At 30.3% G+C, this 15,113-nt stretch overlaps 1 protein-coding gene and 1 long non-coding RNA gene across 3 annotated transcripts; one reads left to right on the top strand and one right to left on the bottom strand.

The window, feature by feature from the left end:
• The first annotated feature begins 8,109 nt into the window (after window positions 1-8,109).
• LOC101498648 (kinesin-like protein KIN-12F) lies at window positions 8,110-14,363 on the top strand. Of its 2 annotated transcripts, none has more exons than XM_004506611.4 (16): window positions 8,110-8,479; window positions 8,572-8,709; window positions 9,349-9,432; window positions 9,561-9,686; window positions 9,783-9,842; window positions 9,957-10,010; window positions 10,126-10,218; window positions 10,409-10,504; window positions 10,608-10,753; window positions 11,091-11,240; window positions 11,342-11,462; window positions 11,555-12,361; window positions 12,445-12,543; window positions 12,621-12,710; window positions 12,796-13,581; window positions 13,799-14,363. In XM_004506611.4, the coding sequence occupies exons 1-16, from the start codon at window positions 8,252-8,254 to the stop codon at window positions 14,048-14,050; spliced, it is 3,330 nt and encodes a 1,109-aa protein (XP_004506668.1). In that variant the 5' UTR covers window positions 8,110-8,251; the 3' UTR covers window positions 14,051-14,363. The 2 variants fall into 2 exon arrangements, with proteins under 2 accessions (XP_004506668.1, XP_004506667.1); XM_004506610.4 differs by having other exon boundaries at window positions 11,339-11,462.
• On the bottom strand, window positions 13,863-14,745 carry LOC113787054 (uncharacterized). Its single transcript, XR_003473271.2, has 2 exons — window positions 14,417-14,745; window positions 13,863-14,317 (listed from the first exon to the last, which is right to left on the bottom strand). It is a non-coding gene; the product is annotated as an uncharacterized lncRNA (long non-coding RNA).
• Window positions 14,746-15,113: the final 368 nt, after the last annotated feature.

The following is a 15,113-nucleotide window of genomic DNA, read 5'->3' as shown; positions in this document are numbered from 1 at the left end:
TCCCTGGATTGATAAATTAGTGAGTGTAGGAATCTACGAGAAAACTACGAATTATTATTATACAATAAAATGCAAGTGTGTGTAATTTGGAGTATAGTATATAGTTTAATGATCCACACTATTATATACAGTAACTATGAGGAAAAGAACAGTTTATTTATACTTATTTATATAGGGAAACCAACTATAGGGTATATCTTATTTGTTGTATAACGACTATATACTTTATCTGATTTTGAATTTTTAAAAAGAAAAAACTATTCATGTTTCATGATTTCAGATGTAAACAAATTATTTGAGATAAATTAACATAGCTATAGTTCAATTGATACTTGATAACGGCAAAAATATTAATATGCAATAGTCTAAATTAAAATTTTAAAATTTAATACTTCTCAATACTTGAGGTGTTTGGGTTTATTCACTATACTATTTGACCAAAAAATATTAAATTATAAAAGATAAATCTAAATGTAAGATTAAGAGAGTTATTAACCTGATAAAAATATATAGTAGAAGTTAAGTATATTTTAAAAAATCATTACTTTTTTATAAAATAGTTAAATTAACATATTTTATTTTTTTAATAAATATTTTATTTTTATAAAACAGGTTTATTAAAAGCACTTTTAAGAATGCATATATTTATTTTACAACATCAGAACAATTAATTTACTTGAATTTTTTAAGAAATATAAAGTTTGTTATTTTCTCATAATAAAAGTATAATAATAACAATATTAATATTAACAATGGAATGGGATGATGTCCAATTCCTCTTAAAAATAAAATAATAGTTAATAATTTTATTTTATTTTTTTCAAAAGTTTAAAGGTAAAACTCAAATATATAAAACAAAAGAGTATTACAATTTTGAACATGTTTCTAACACATAAAATATTCATGGAATATTTTACCATCTAAATTGCACTTTTATCATAAATTGTCAATATTTAACTAATAAGACAAATATTACAAATGTAGAAATTTGATATTACAAAAAAAAGGTGATTAACTTTTAAAAAGTTTAAAATTATTTGTTTTTAAGACAATCTTTCACAATTTTTAACAGAGGAAAGGGAGAGAGAGGTGAGGGACACACCGACCCACGCCATGAACACTAATCACAAAGAGACCAATCAGAGTGTATTTGAGTGGATATTTGTAAGTGGGGTATGATGCTTTTTCTGTATATAATATGAATTTTCTTTTCATACACACTGACAATAACACCTGTCAAAAAGAATGAAAATTATTTCAAAAGGGTATTGCAGTTCTGCCATGCTTCTACATTTTCAGGCTACCAATTTAATAAAGTTAGTATAAATAATAATTAGAAAGAAATAGAAAATCATTTTCCTAAACTATCAATGTTGTGAGACTGAGGAAGTATTTTATATGGATATATATCATTTGTATATTTTAGTACAAATTTTAATAAATTTTTTAATAGTTTATATTTTTAATTGTAATTTTAATCTTTTACTTTTATTTATTTGTATAATTAATATTTTTATTTTAAAATTTAATAGTTTTAGATCATGATTTAAATTTTTTAACTTAAAGAAATGAAAATTTGTGAAATTATACCAAGTATATGTGTTTGTTTGGACATCAGTTTTAAAAATTGATTTTGAAGAAATTAATCATAGTTAAAAATAAATTAAACGAATAGTAGTTTATATTTGTATATATTTTTATATAAAAGTGAGTTTAATATACATTTAAGTGTAAAAATCATAATTTGAATTAAATGTTATAATTATAACTTTAATTTATAAATAATTTTAAAAACAAAATCAGTTTCACTCGAAGACACTTAAACGTCTCAAAATCAAGTCTACTTAAACGAAATGAAATAAGACCATTCTAAATTTAAAAATCCAATTAGTGAACTAGAACTTGTTTTCTCACTAATTTTGTAGTGTATTTCAGAATCTTAAAACAGACAGATTATGTGCAGTGGAAATCTCCACCATCCATCTTTTTTTAAATGTTTTGACCACACACAAGTATAAAAAATGAGTGGTTGAAATTCTCCTGCTAAAAATTTACACTGTTGGGGGTCCATTCCTCGACAATTACCACATGGCTGTTTTATTAGGATCATTATTGTTAAGCTAATTTGTGATCTAAAAGAACACTAGTTGGAAACATCACCAAAAAAAATTTTGAACTACAATTATCTTGTTTTGTAGACTATCAGTTAGAAAAATTCAAATTCTACATATACACGAGATAGATCTTTATAAAAGTTGATATAGAGAAATATGATTCTTCTTATAAGTTTATTTTGTAAAGGTAAATTTTGATTGTATGGATATATATAATATTTTTTTAATTTTTTTAATAATATAATAAATTTAATTCTCGTTATGATTAATAAATTGATCTGATTTTATCCTGTCAAAAAATAAAAAAATATAATGAATTTTCTTCTCGTGTTGATTTAATGTGATTATAATTATATATACCGACTAGAGGTGATAAATAGATGAATTCGATGAATGTAAATTTAGATTGTAATGGATGGATCAAGATAATTCTTTAAAACATTTACTATAAATTAAAAGTTCTTAAAAAAATTCAATCCATTAAAAATAAAAATCATCCAATCTATTATCATATTTTAATGAATTGATATCCATCCAGTCCACTTAATAATTTTTTAATATTGTAATAAATTATATACCTACAATAATAATATTAATAATATCAACAAAATAAAAACTGTTTTTATATTTAACAAAAAAATAGAAGACCATGAAAATAAAATACTTTATAACTCATAAATAAATCAAACTACTAACATATTATCTAACAAAGACCATGAAAATAAATAAAATGATGAAATCAGAAAAAAAAAAATTCAAAAGTTGTGTTTTCTAATTTTTTTAAATAAATACTTTAATATAAAAATGAGTAAAATAATAATTATAACATAATAAAAATATGACAATAATCGTCGTCTACTCACAACTATAAATAATCGACTAAGTTTGTTCTCCAACAACTCTTAGAGTAGCAGGCAGGAGTAGGACATCAGCTGACAAATCTGAGTATAAAAAATATTCTTAAGACTTTAGAAAAATTATTTTAAAGTTTAGCTAATTCTAGAAAATCATAAAAAAATCCTTTAAATGTACTCGCACAAAATAAATTTTTAAACAAAACTACATTTTTCTAAATATTTATTCTTAGCATTAGAGTTGTGTATTTACATCAAAGAGCAATAAACATCTTTCAAGAAATTGGTACTTTTCTCCTTCCTTAAAGCAAACGTTAACTCAAAAATTCGACTAAAAAATTTGTGAAAATATGAGAAAGTTTACTTAGAGAATGTATATTCTTTCCATGAGTTTATGATTTATGGAGACTATTTTGTGGCTTTAAGTGAGAAGAAGAAGAAAATAAATAAATAAATAAATAAATAAATAAGAAAAAATGAAAATTAGAGGGCTGTTCATTGATTTTGGATGGGTTATGCTTTAGTCGCTTGATTCTTAAGATGATATTTGTTTCTACTTTAAGTTTTTCTTTTTTATTTATTTAATTTCATTAAATGTTTTAGTTTCCTAGTTTTTTAAATTATGTTTATTAAACTTAAATGCCGCATGAACTTAAACCTTAATAGTTAATATAATCTTTAGCCGTTTTAAAAAAATTGATTGTGAAAGATGGAAAGCTGAAACATTGCGTGCAAGAAAATGGAATGCGAAAGTAAGTCTTGCCGACCTCAACGGCTCGTTGTTTGAATCTAATTTGATTTTCCACAAAGACGCTTCTCTCCTTTGTGCCCTGTCATTCTCATGGAACGTTTTCTTTTCATTTGTTTTTTCTTCATTTTATTCTCTTTGTCTAACCAATAATTTAGGAGTAAAATCCCAACTTAATCCCTCAATTTAGGATAAGATTAAATGCACTTTTTTACCTACAATGTCTACTTCTTTTTCTGTAGCAAAAGAATAAATGGAACTCGAATATAATCAATTTATATTGTTAGAGGTGTCAATTAAGCTTTAAATTTTAAAGTCTTTTCTTAGAAAACTCAGTTAATTTTTTTAATATTAAGCCTTCTGTAGAGATAATTTTTAAATCATCAATCTATTATTTTATTAATTTTTGTGGGCTGAAATAAGTAGACTTATGAAGCCAATGTTTTATGAGTTGAGAATGTTTTTTTTTATTCTAAATTTGTTTTTATGAAAAACATTGAATACAAATTGCAAAATAAAAAAAATTGAAAACTTTTTGAAATCTTCTTTTTCGTAGAAAATTTTTTAAATAATTTTTTTTTTGGAAAAATTGATTTTCTTTTTTTTTTTTAAAAAAAAAATAGATATTTTAAAAAGAAAATTGACATTTTTTGACATTTTTTTCTCATAAAAAATTGATTTTTTTTAAAAAAATTGAAAGATAAATTTGTAAAAGTTAACATATAAGCCCCATTTAACTCACATAATTTTAGAGGTTTTTAACTTCAATAATTTTAGTAGTGTCTTTTTAATTATGAGAGTTTTTAACTCCTCCACATGGGCTAGAGTCAATTGTTAGATGTTGTTGGTGATAATTGGTGCAACATTTTAATAATAAAGTTCTATATGAAGATTGTATGCAGAGAATTTCAAGGCATGTTACACTAGCCTTTAAATTCGATTCATACTCACCAATCAAATGCAAATAGAATGAATAACAAATCATCTTCAAGATACATTGAAAAACTTTGATATGATATACACTAACATACCAAAAGTATCTTTAATAATATGTTACAAAGGAATATTTCTTACACTTCACTCATGCATTATGGAAGGATATGGTGACTTAGAATATAGTAAATGAATGAGAAAACTGTGGATAATAATGACATAATTCATATGTCATTTCTGCACGCAGAATGACAAAATTTATAGAAAATTACATGTCACTTGTGGAAGATGCAACTTTTAGTTTCTGCCATTTTAATTTCAAGTAGTTATATACATATAAGATTACAATATTAACTTAAATGTTGCATCTGATGGCAGAAATGTCATCCCTTTTCGCGCATGGTCAGGGTTCGTATTCCAGAGATCACACACAACCACTAGTCCAGCACATAATCATGTCAATAAAAAACGTTTACACATACATTTGCATAATATTTTGAAAATATCTCACAATCCCCCATCATTTTCAAAATATATTAAATCTCATAATTTTGGGAATATTATGGTTTCAGATAATGATATCTTACGATTTGAATCATAAGTTATGGGTTTCACTAATCCTGAATAGACATTGGTAAACAAGCTTTAAACCAACAATTCATTAGAACACGTGAACATAACTTACACATGAAATTTTGATACTATCGAAAGATGACACATTTTATAAGGCCTTGTGTCATGTACCATTTTGATGATAGTTTAAGAGTCAAGTCATTTAACTCTTTGAAGCGGTTTCACTTCATCCCCAATGATGTCTTCAACACCATGTTCTTTGTAGACCTTTCGTCAAATGATCTGTAAGATTCTTTTCAGTTCTTACAAACACCGTGGTCTTCAACGAATATGTCAAAATATTCCATTATATACTTTACTATATGTTTTTGATAATGTGGATTGATTATCACAGTGTATGGATATTGGTGTCATTGACTTTGGCCAAATTGGTATCTTATAAAACAAATTTCTTAGTCATTCAACTTATTTACTATATGTAGCTAGATCAATAAATTATACAGCCATGGTGGAGTCGACAATGCAAATTTGTTTCCTCCACCAAGGTTGAAGATCCATCCACTTGTGGAATCATGATCCTCAACATAAGTTATGTCATACACCAAGTATCCAATTACCTTTGAATAATCTAGTTGTGCTACATAACATCTTTTATGTGGTTGTAAACTAACATTTGTCTTCCATTGCTTAAAAAATTTAAAGGTTTCATCTTTGATTTTCAATAAATAGATCCATACTAAAATCATCAATGAATGTGATGAAGTACATGTTACCACCATATGAAGATATTGTGGCACAATGTATGTATTGAATTCTCTCTCTCTCTCTCTCTCGTGATAATTCTTCTTGAAGTGGCCCTCCTTCTTGCTTACAAAGCATTTCTTTAACGTGATAATTCTTCTTGAAGCGGCCCTCCTTCTTGCTTACAAAGCATTTCTTTAACTTGGACTTTGATCTTGACTTCTGTTTGTGCATGAGTTCTCTCTCTCTCACTCACTCTCTCTCTCTCTCTCTCTCACTCTCTCTCACTTACTCTCTCTGTCACTCTCTCTCTCTCTCTCTCTCTCTCTTATGACCTACCTCTTGCCATGATTCGTTCACCATTATTGTCATGCATTCTTTCTTTCATATTACTTCTTTAACTCCTTTAACATTATAGCATATTGAATCTCTTCTAAAGTTAAAGAATCACACCCATATCCAAGTGTGTCATGCAAGTTATCATAATCTTGTGGTAGAGATCGTAACACCAACAATGCTTGATCTTCATCATCAATGGTGATGTCAATGTTCTCCATATCAAGAATTGCCTTATTGAATTCATCCAAATGATCCTCCATCTTAGCTCATTCTTGCATCTTGAATGTGAATAGTTTTTGCTTTAAGTGAAAACGTCTTTCCAAGGACTTTGTCACGTAGAGATTCTCCAGCTTTAACCAAATTCATGCACATGTATTCTCATTTGACACTTCTGTCAACACCCTAGCTCCAAGGCTCAAGATTAGAGCACTATGAGCCTTTTCAAGAAGATTTGTCTTTTCCTTGTCTGTAAGAGTATTAAGTAGTTTGACTTCACCAGCTAGTGCATCTTCAAGGCCTTGATGCACCAAGATCACTCTCATCTTCAACTTGCAAAGCCCGAAATCCTTCTTTCCAGTAAACTTCTCAATGCCAGATTTACCGTTGTCATCCTTTGGAGCAAAACCTGACTGATACCAATTGTTGAATTTATTATGAGTGACATAATTGAAACTAAAAAGAAATATAGAATTGCACACAATGAATAATCTTCTTTTATCGATCACTTTGCTTACAAGTATTTACAGCTCACAGAGCTCAATTGCGAGAGCTTATTCTATATTCATCTCATGTGCCCTTTTATACTAGTCATACAATGCTAACTCTATTCAACAAGAAGTTGGAATGTTATAACTAACTATAACTAATTGTAACTACTACTAACTAACTTTGAGTAACAATGCTGATGGCCCACATATACTCAACAATAAGTGATTTTATATGGGTTTATTTTTTTTCTTCTTCATATTTTTCGATTATCTTGTTGACTAAGGGCCAAATTATTTGGTTTTTTCATCTCGTACAATGTTTATTTTATTTAGATTCACAAATTAACTTTAATCTAGTACAATCAAATTCAATCAATAACTTCATCGTCGTCAATGTTGCAGATCCAAAGACGTGAATATTTCAGTCACTCTAATTTTATCAAATTTGTAGGCATTTTACCATTTTATGTTATTAACATGAATGTTGTGAGCTTGTTTGTATATTTATCATTTTCTATATTAGTAAATTTGTATTTATGTTGTTCTTGAACGATATATTATATCAATTTGAATAAATGAATAAAACTTTTTTTTAGCAAAAACAAAAACAAAAACAAAAAGAAAGATACAACTAGGGGAGTATTTGGGTATCAATTTAAATTTATTTTGAGAAAAAAAAACATTTGATTTAATCAATGATCATAAAATAGATTAAAAAATACAAAAGTTTAATTATTATGCAATAAATATTAATTTTTTAAGCTTTCTGTGCATAACATATTTTGTTAAAACTTCTGAATTTTGGTTGGAAAAGCTTTTTAAATATTATAAATATATTTATAAAAAATCATTAATAAATTTAAATGACATATATGAATTGACTTAAAACTAGAGAACACAATTATTGATAAAAAACATTTAAAAGATTTTTATTTGAAACAAAAATTTTAAAAAATAGAAACAAAAATTTATTTTACCCTCTATATAAATTGATGCAATGATCTATTTGTGAGAAAAAAAAACGTCATTTAAAGTATATACTTTATTATTTTTACAGAAGAAGGATCATTTTCCAAAAAAGCAAAAAGAACAATTTCATAAATTCAAATCAAATTTTCATAACGTTCATCTCAGTCCCTTCTGTACTACAGCTGCAAAAACACTCTTCTTCTTCCCTCTTCTTCCAACATTTGAATCTCTCTCTCTCTCTCTCTCTCTCTCTCTCTCTCTCGCCTCTCTACCATGAACATGAGGAAAAAGAGCAACAACAACAAACTAGATAATGGTTTCTTTGGAACCTTCTCTTCCTCTTCCATCAAAAATCTTCTTCCAATTTCTTCCTTCCGCACCAAACCCATTTCTTCAAACATTGAAAACACTCCTCCAACCCATCCAAACATACCCATCATTCATCATCAAATGCAATCACAACCCAAATCCCCATTTTCTAACAACAACCCAAATATCAAGGCAAGTTCAAATTTTTTTTGTTTCCATTTCCGTTTCATTTCAATGTTCAAAATATGTACTAATATCATAATCTGTGTGTTGTTTTGGATCAGGTTGTGGTGAGAATTAGACCTGAAAATATAAATGGAAATGAGGAGGATTGCATAGTTAAGAAGGTTTCTTCTGATGCTTTGTGTGTTGGGGATAAACATTTCAAATTTGATGAGGTTTTTTATGCTAACTCCAATCAGGTAATTTAGATCTTCAATGATTTTACATGATGTGGGTAAAGGGTACTTAGAAATTAGTATAGTTTGGTGTTAGAATGAAGGAATAAATAATTTGACTTATTTGGTTTAATTTTGTTGCTTTATATACATATAAAAGATTACGATACCACATTATGATGTCGGTTGATCTATATAGCCGATCCACATAGCTTATGAAACTATGCTCAATTGCACACAGAGTGAAAGTTCACTCTGTGTGCAATTGTGCTTTACATCGTCAATGATTTTACATGATTTGAGTAAAGGGTAATTGGAAATTCGTTGAATTTGGTGTTAGAATGGAGGAATAAGAAATTTGACTTATTTGGCTCAACTTTGTTGCTTCGTATGCATATAAGAAATTATGATTGAACGAAATGACGTTGTTTGATCTATATATTTGATCCACATAGTGTGATAAGGCGTGATTGATTGTTTGTTGTTGCTTCATATACATGTAATATAAGAGACTATGATAGAACGTTATGACGTTATTTGATTTGTATAGCCGATCCACATAGTGTGATAAGGCTTGATTGATTGTTGTTTGTTGTTGCGCTTCGTATGCATAAGAGAAGATCAACCATCAATGTGATTTATGGGCTGTTGTATGTTGTTCAGGAAGATATTTTTCAGTCAGTGGGTGTTCCCTTGGTTAAAGATACTTTAGCTGGCTACAACACTTCAATTCTGTCATATGGCCAGGTGCATTATTGATGCATTTCTTCTTGTATTTTTGAAATTTCCAATGAAAAAAATGTGTAGCATTTTTTATGGAAATATTGAGGTTAATGGTTAAATTCCTCTCCACTTGTATTGTTCTTCTTTATTAGTCTGGAAGTGGAAAAACTTATACAATGTGGGGTTTGCCGAGTGCGATTGTTGAGGAGTCCTCAAGCCATAGTCACCAGGGAATTGTTCCTCGGATCTTCCGAATGCTATTTTCTGAGCTTGAAAAAGTAAGTTCTATTTCCTACCTTTAACTGTTAATTTTACTAAATTTCTGCATTATGGTTTTTGAATTTTGACTGTTTGAGTTTGAATTGCTAAATTAGGAGAGACTGATGTCTGACCAGAAACAGTTCAGCTATAAATGTCGTTGTTCTTTTCTTGAGGTAAATTTGAACTTGGATTTCTCATTTATTTATAAAGCTTCCCACTGTAGCAGTGAGCTTATCCCTTAGAGTTGCCAATGCATTTTCTATTCTTTTTTCCTTGTTTTGTAACAGGTATACAATGATCAAATCGGGAACTTACTCAATCCAAACCAGAAGAACCTTGAGGTAGGTGTATACTCCATCCTATTTGGTACAATTTTAAACTTCACACTATCTACTACTCATGTTTTAAGTCCTGCATGCTTATTATAATTATGGTTTGGTCCATATTATTTTGCAGATGAAGGATGGTTCCAAAAATGCACCATATATTGAGAATCTGATTGAGGAATATGTCACATGCTATGATGATGTGGCGCAAATTCTGATTAAGGTAGCGAAAGCATCCAAGCATATAATGTTGAAAGTCAAATTTCTCTTTTGTATTTTATAAGAAGCCACATGCTTCTTTTCGTTAGCTGATCATTATGTCAAGCAATTGTTGTATGCAATTGTCCATAATGTCTGTGTTTTGTTTATTTTATTTTTCAAATCTTAATCAGTTGTATTTATTTGTGCTGCAGGGCCTTTCAAGCCGAAAAATCGGAGCAACAACCTTAAATTCTAACAGTTCTAGATCACACATCATTTTCACTTTTGTCATTGAGTCTTTGTGTAAGGTAATGCCATATTTTATAATAATTCTACCGAGCATTTCTAGCATTGGTGTGGGGAAATAATGGTCATGATGCTAAATATGATTTTCATCAACTGATGCTTCAGGGGACCACAAAGGATTTCAATAGTTTGAAAGCTAGCAGAATCAGCCTTATCGATCTTGCCGGACTAGATAGGGATAGTGTTGATGACGGAAGCAGCCAATGTATATGGGAAAGCAACCAAGTAAAGAAGTCATTATCTCAGCTTGGGTAAGATGCCAAGACTAAATCACTTCTTAGTATATATATCTTCTATTACAACCTGTTTGGATGGGTTTTTCAATAGGTTAAAACATAATGCACTATCTTCTTATTATTCTATCATAGTTTGAAATTGCGATTGCAGTTACACTACAAACCTTTATATTGCGGTAAAATGCATGTGGCCGCAATTGCTGTTGCGGATACCTCTAAATCTGTTATGTTGCGGCCGTAATTGCAGTTGCAAACTGCAATTGAAAGTCATGACTTCTATCACTTGTTAACAATCAAGTCCATGAACATGTTTCTTTTCTATTTGTAACGTTTTTACATTTCATTGGTGTAGGCATTTAGTGGATGCTCTTACTGACAAATCTCAGTCTGGAGAGAATGAAGACACTCCACACAGTAACTCCTGTTTAACTCAATTGCTACAAGAATCACTTGGTGGAAATGCCAAACTCTCAGTAATATGTTCCATCTCCCCTGATAGCAGGTATTTACCTTGATCAAAGAGCATAATTTGCTTATACCTATATAGAGTAATAGGAAAATATTGAATTCTGGAGATAAAGATTCAACTTTTGATTGTAGTAGCAATGATGAAACACTCAGCACACTCAGATTTGGGGAGCAAGTAAGATCCATTAGAAACAAGCCAATTATTAATGTACTAAAGGAGGCCAACGATTTGAGTGGTAAAATCCGGCACTTGAAGGTAAAGCTCTTGTGCTTTTTACTTGAAACAGTTTTAAAAAAGGATTTGAATGATGCAAATATTTGAATGACAATGTGTTTTCATTGGCTCAGGAGGAACTCATTAGAGCAAAGTCTGATGATGCTCGTAGCTTAGTTGGGAGCAAAAATGGATGCTTCCAAGGACATAATGTGCAAGAAAGCCTTAATCAGTTGAGAGTCAGCTTAAACCGTTCTCTACTCCTATCTAACTTGGACAACAATACTGATGAAATTGTAAAGATCAATGAAGATGACATAAGGCTACTACGGCGTCAAATTGATGAATTAGATAGTTCATGTGAAGGGAATCCAAAAGACATATCTGTCAGTGAAGATTGTGTCCAGTTCTACTCTGTTGAGGAAAATTGCGGTGCAGAGACAAGCATAGGTGAGGAAAATTCTGTTGGTGATAGCATTTCAGTCATTTCATGCAGAGAATCTCGAATACTTGACGGACCACAGCTGTCTGAGTCTCCAAAATTCAGCAATTCCCAAAGGAAAAGTGTGGCTTTTTCATCCAGTTATCTAGGAAGTAAGAGCAATTTTGATGAGAGTTCAACTTTTGGGAATGGTATTTTAGGAAAATCGTTTAAACAGGGCGAGCGTATGCGAACTTCATTACAGTCAAGCAAAGTTGATTACTTGGCAGAAAGCCTTCAGAGGGGATTACAGATAATTGACTATCACCAACAGAACTCAGCATTGAACAAATCTTCAACTTCCTTCTCCTTTGGCCGCTTAACTTTGACACCTTGTCCAGAAATCGACAAGGTTAAACCTTATGATCAAACAATACAACAGAAAATATCTAATGATGAAGTAACCTCCACATTCCTTTGTGCATCTTGTCATACAGATTTGACAGATAAAGTTCCAAAAGTATGTTTCAACTTAATCTCCAAAAATTTCTCTTTTAAGTACTTTATATTGACTTCATTACTCATTTTTTTTCGCTCTTAAAGCATTTGGAAAATGTAATGGCAAAAGGCGACTTGAGACAGAAGGAGCTCGAGAATGTTTGTAAGGAGCAAGCAGCTAGAATTGAGCAACTAAATCAATTGGTATGAATATTCTACCTTCCTGAATTATGTTTGTGGTTGGTTTTCACATTTTCTGATGATGTATGATTTGTCTCCAGGTGGAGAAATTGAAAGGAGAGAAAAATATGAACTCCATTTCTGTGTATGGTCAGTGTGAAGAATATAACTCCCTGATGAATGAAAACAAGGTCAACATTTATTTTATTTTTTATATACATAAAATCTATCTATTTGACAGTTCATTCTGATTTTTTTTTTTTTTGTCATTTGCAGCTTTTGAATAGAACTTTCTCAAATGGTCATTCACCATATTTTATAGAGGAAAGATGTGAAATTAAAGAAGGCCAAGAAGAGTTAGCTCAGAGAGACATCTTTTTTGATTTAACTGAGAAGGAATCGCTTCTTCAAGAAATTCGGAGTCTACGATCAAAACTGCAATTACACAGTGATGTACCAGTCAAAATGTCGACAGACAAACTTAGATCTTCTTTAATGTCAAGATCCATACATTGGCAAAAAAGTGGTGTAGTTTCTCATGATAATAGGAATGAGGAGCTGGAAAATGAAAGACAGAGATGGACAGAAATGGAAAGTGATTGGATTTGTCTTACCGACGAACTTAGAGCTGACCTCGAATCATACCGCCAGCGTGCAGAGAAATTGGAAACTGAACTGAAGTTAGAGAAGAAAGGCACAGAAGAGATGGATGATGCACTAAAAAGAGCTGTTACCGGGCATGCTAGAATGGTGGAACACTATACTGATCTTCAAGAAAAATATGATGACTTGGTTGCTAAGCATGAAGCTATAATGGAAGGGATAGCAGAGGTGAAGAAGGCAGTGACAAAAGCCTCGAGAAAAGGTCAAGCGCGCTTTGCCAAGTCTCTTTCGGCCGAGCTTTCTGCGTTGAGGTTGGAGAGGGAAAGGGAGTCAAAGTTATTGAAAAAGGAAAACCAGAGTTTGAAAGTTCAACTTCGAGACACTGCTGAAGCTGTTCAGGCAGCCGGAGAACTACTTGTTCGACTAAGAGAAGCTGAACATGCAGCATCTGTTGCAGAGGTACAAGTCTATCTCAGAAGGGAAAATTCCAACACTATCTGTTAATTTTGATTCATTATATTGCCGAAAATATCTTCGGCTGAGAAGATTCATTAAATGTTCTATTGTATATTTCTGATTCATTTTTATTGAATAGACAAATGTTAGTATATTAGTTGTTATGCTAGTATTTTCTGATTAATTTATTGATTATTATTACATTTCTAATGTTATACAGGAGAACTTTGCAAATGTCCAACAAGATAATGAAGAGTTAAAAATGCAAGTGGAGAAGCTGAACAGAAAACACAAGACAGAGATTAATACCATGAAGCAGTACCTTACAGAGAGCAAATTGCCAGAGTCTGCATTGAAGCCACTATATCAAGAGGATTCCTATACAACACACAATAATACAACTTCTTCCTACGCTTATGATGATCAGGCATGGAGAGCCGAATTCGGAGCAATATATCAGGAGCATTACTAATTCAAGTTGTACAATTAATCATACTGCAACCATCAGTTTGTCTTGAAGTGGATCCTACTCGGATCGGAAGGCGTCTGTAGAAGCAATTCATATACAGTTTTTGAAGTTGTGATCCATAAATCAACACTTGGTTAATGGGAAGTATAATTCTTTGTGAGCTTGTACTAATAATAGATTTATATAGCAGTACACCATTGAATTCTTGTCTTTACCCCTGGGATTTTCTTTTGGGTAAGTAAAGCTCGTAGTGCTTTCTTCTTAGAAATCCTACAAGATGTGAAATGAACGGTCTGATTTTTTTTTTCTTTTCAAATTGATTGAGTACAGAGTGATTACAAATCATATAAATATAGATAAAGGAATTACAAGATGATAAACATTTCATGCAAAAAATTCTTCTTAGTCCTTCCTCCTGGGGCAGTCTTGAGCATGCCATTCCCCACTAAAACTACATTCATATATGCTATTTCTCGGTGCGTACTTTGCTCCTCTTGGCCTCTTCTGCAATCAAGATGGTTGAAGTATAGTACTCTCTCGGGTCACTATTTAGCAAAAACACTATTTTTACGGTTATTAAAAAAAATTCAATTAAGTGCAATTAGTTTTCTAAATTTTACTTAAAACACAAGTTAAATTTACTGAATTGTCATTTTTTAATGTTTAACACTCAATTATCTACATTAAATATTTTTGAATTAAATGAATTGTATATTAGGAATATTAGGATTAAATGTTTCAAAAGTAATTGAGTTTTGCTTATGATAGTTATCAAGATTTGAGACTTTTTTTTTGTTTATAATAAAGAAAAAGTATATTGTATATCTTAAATTTTGGTGCGAACATTTAAATTTGTTAATTGGGATAGGGGTGGTAACTTGGATGTGCTTAGATTGAGATTCAAACGCTCTACTCTCTGAAGGCTATAAATCTGAGGAAAAGATATTGAAGATTCAAAATATTCAAATGGAAGATTGTCTAGGTTGTGAAGCATACCAATGGATCTAGGAAGATTGTTTAATTTTGTATTTCTGAAGCTTATATATCTCAAATGGAATAAATCTCC

This window comes from Cicer arietinum, chromosome 5 (genome assembly GCF_000331145.2).
Source record: "Cicer arietinum cultivar CDC Frontier isolate Library 1 chromosome 5, Cicar.CDCFrontier_v2.0, whole genome shotgun sequence".
Taxonomy (NCBI): Eukaryota; Viridiplantae; Streptophyta; class Magnoliopsida; order Fabales; family Fabaceae; genus Cicer; species Cicer arietinum.
The sequence above is the reverse complement of the archived record's forward strand: the minus strand, read 5'-3'. Positions and strand labels throughout refer to the sequence as shown.

What these genes read in the sequence shown, in the direction of transcription:
- LOC101498648 (XM_004506610.4), top strand. Translation starts at nt 8,252, where the DNA reads ATGAACATGAGGAAAAAGAGCAACAACAACAAACTAGATAATGGTTTC. An exon ending in GTCGTTGTTCTTTTCTTGAG is followed by an intron (nt 9,843 to 9,956) that starts GTAAATTTGAAC and finishes GTTTTGTAACAG; the next exon opens with GTATACAATGATCAAATCGG. An exon ending in GTAAAATCCGGCACTTGAAG is followed by an intron (nt 11,463 to 11,554) that starts GTAAAGCTCTTG and finishes TCATTGGCTCAG; the next exon opens with GAGGAACTCATTAGAGCAAA.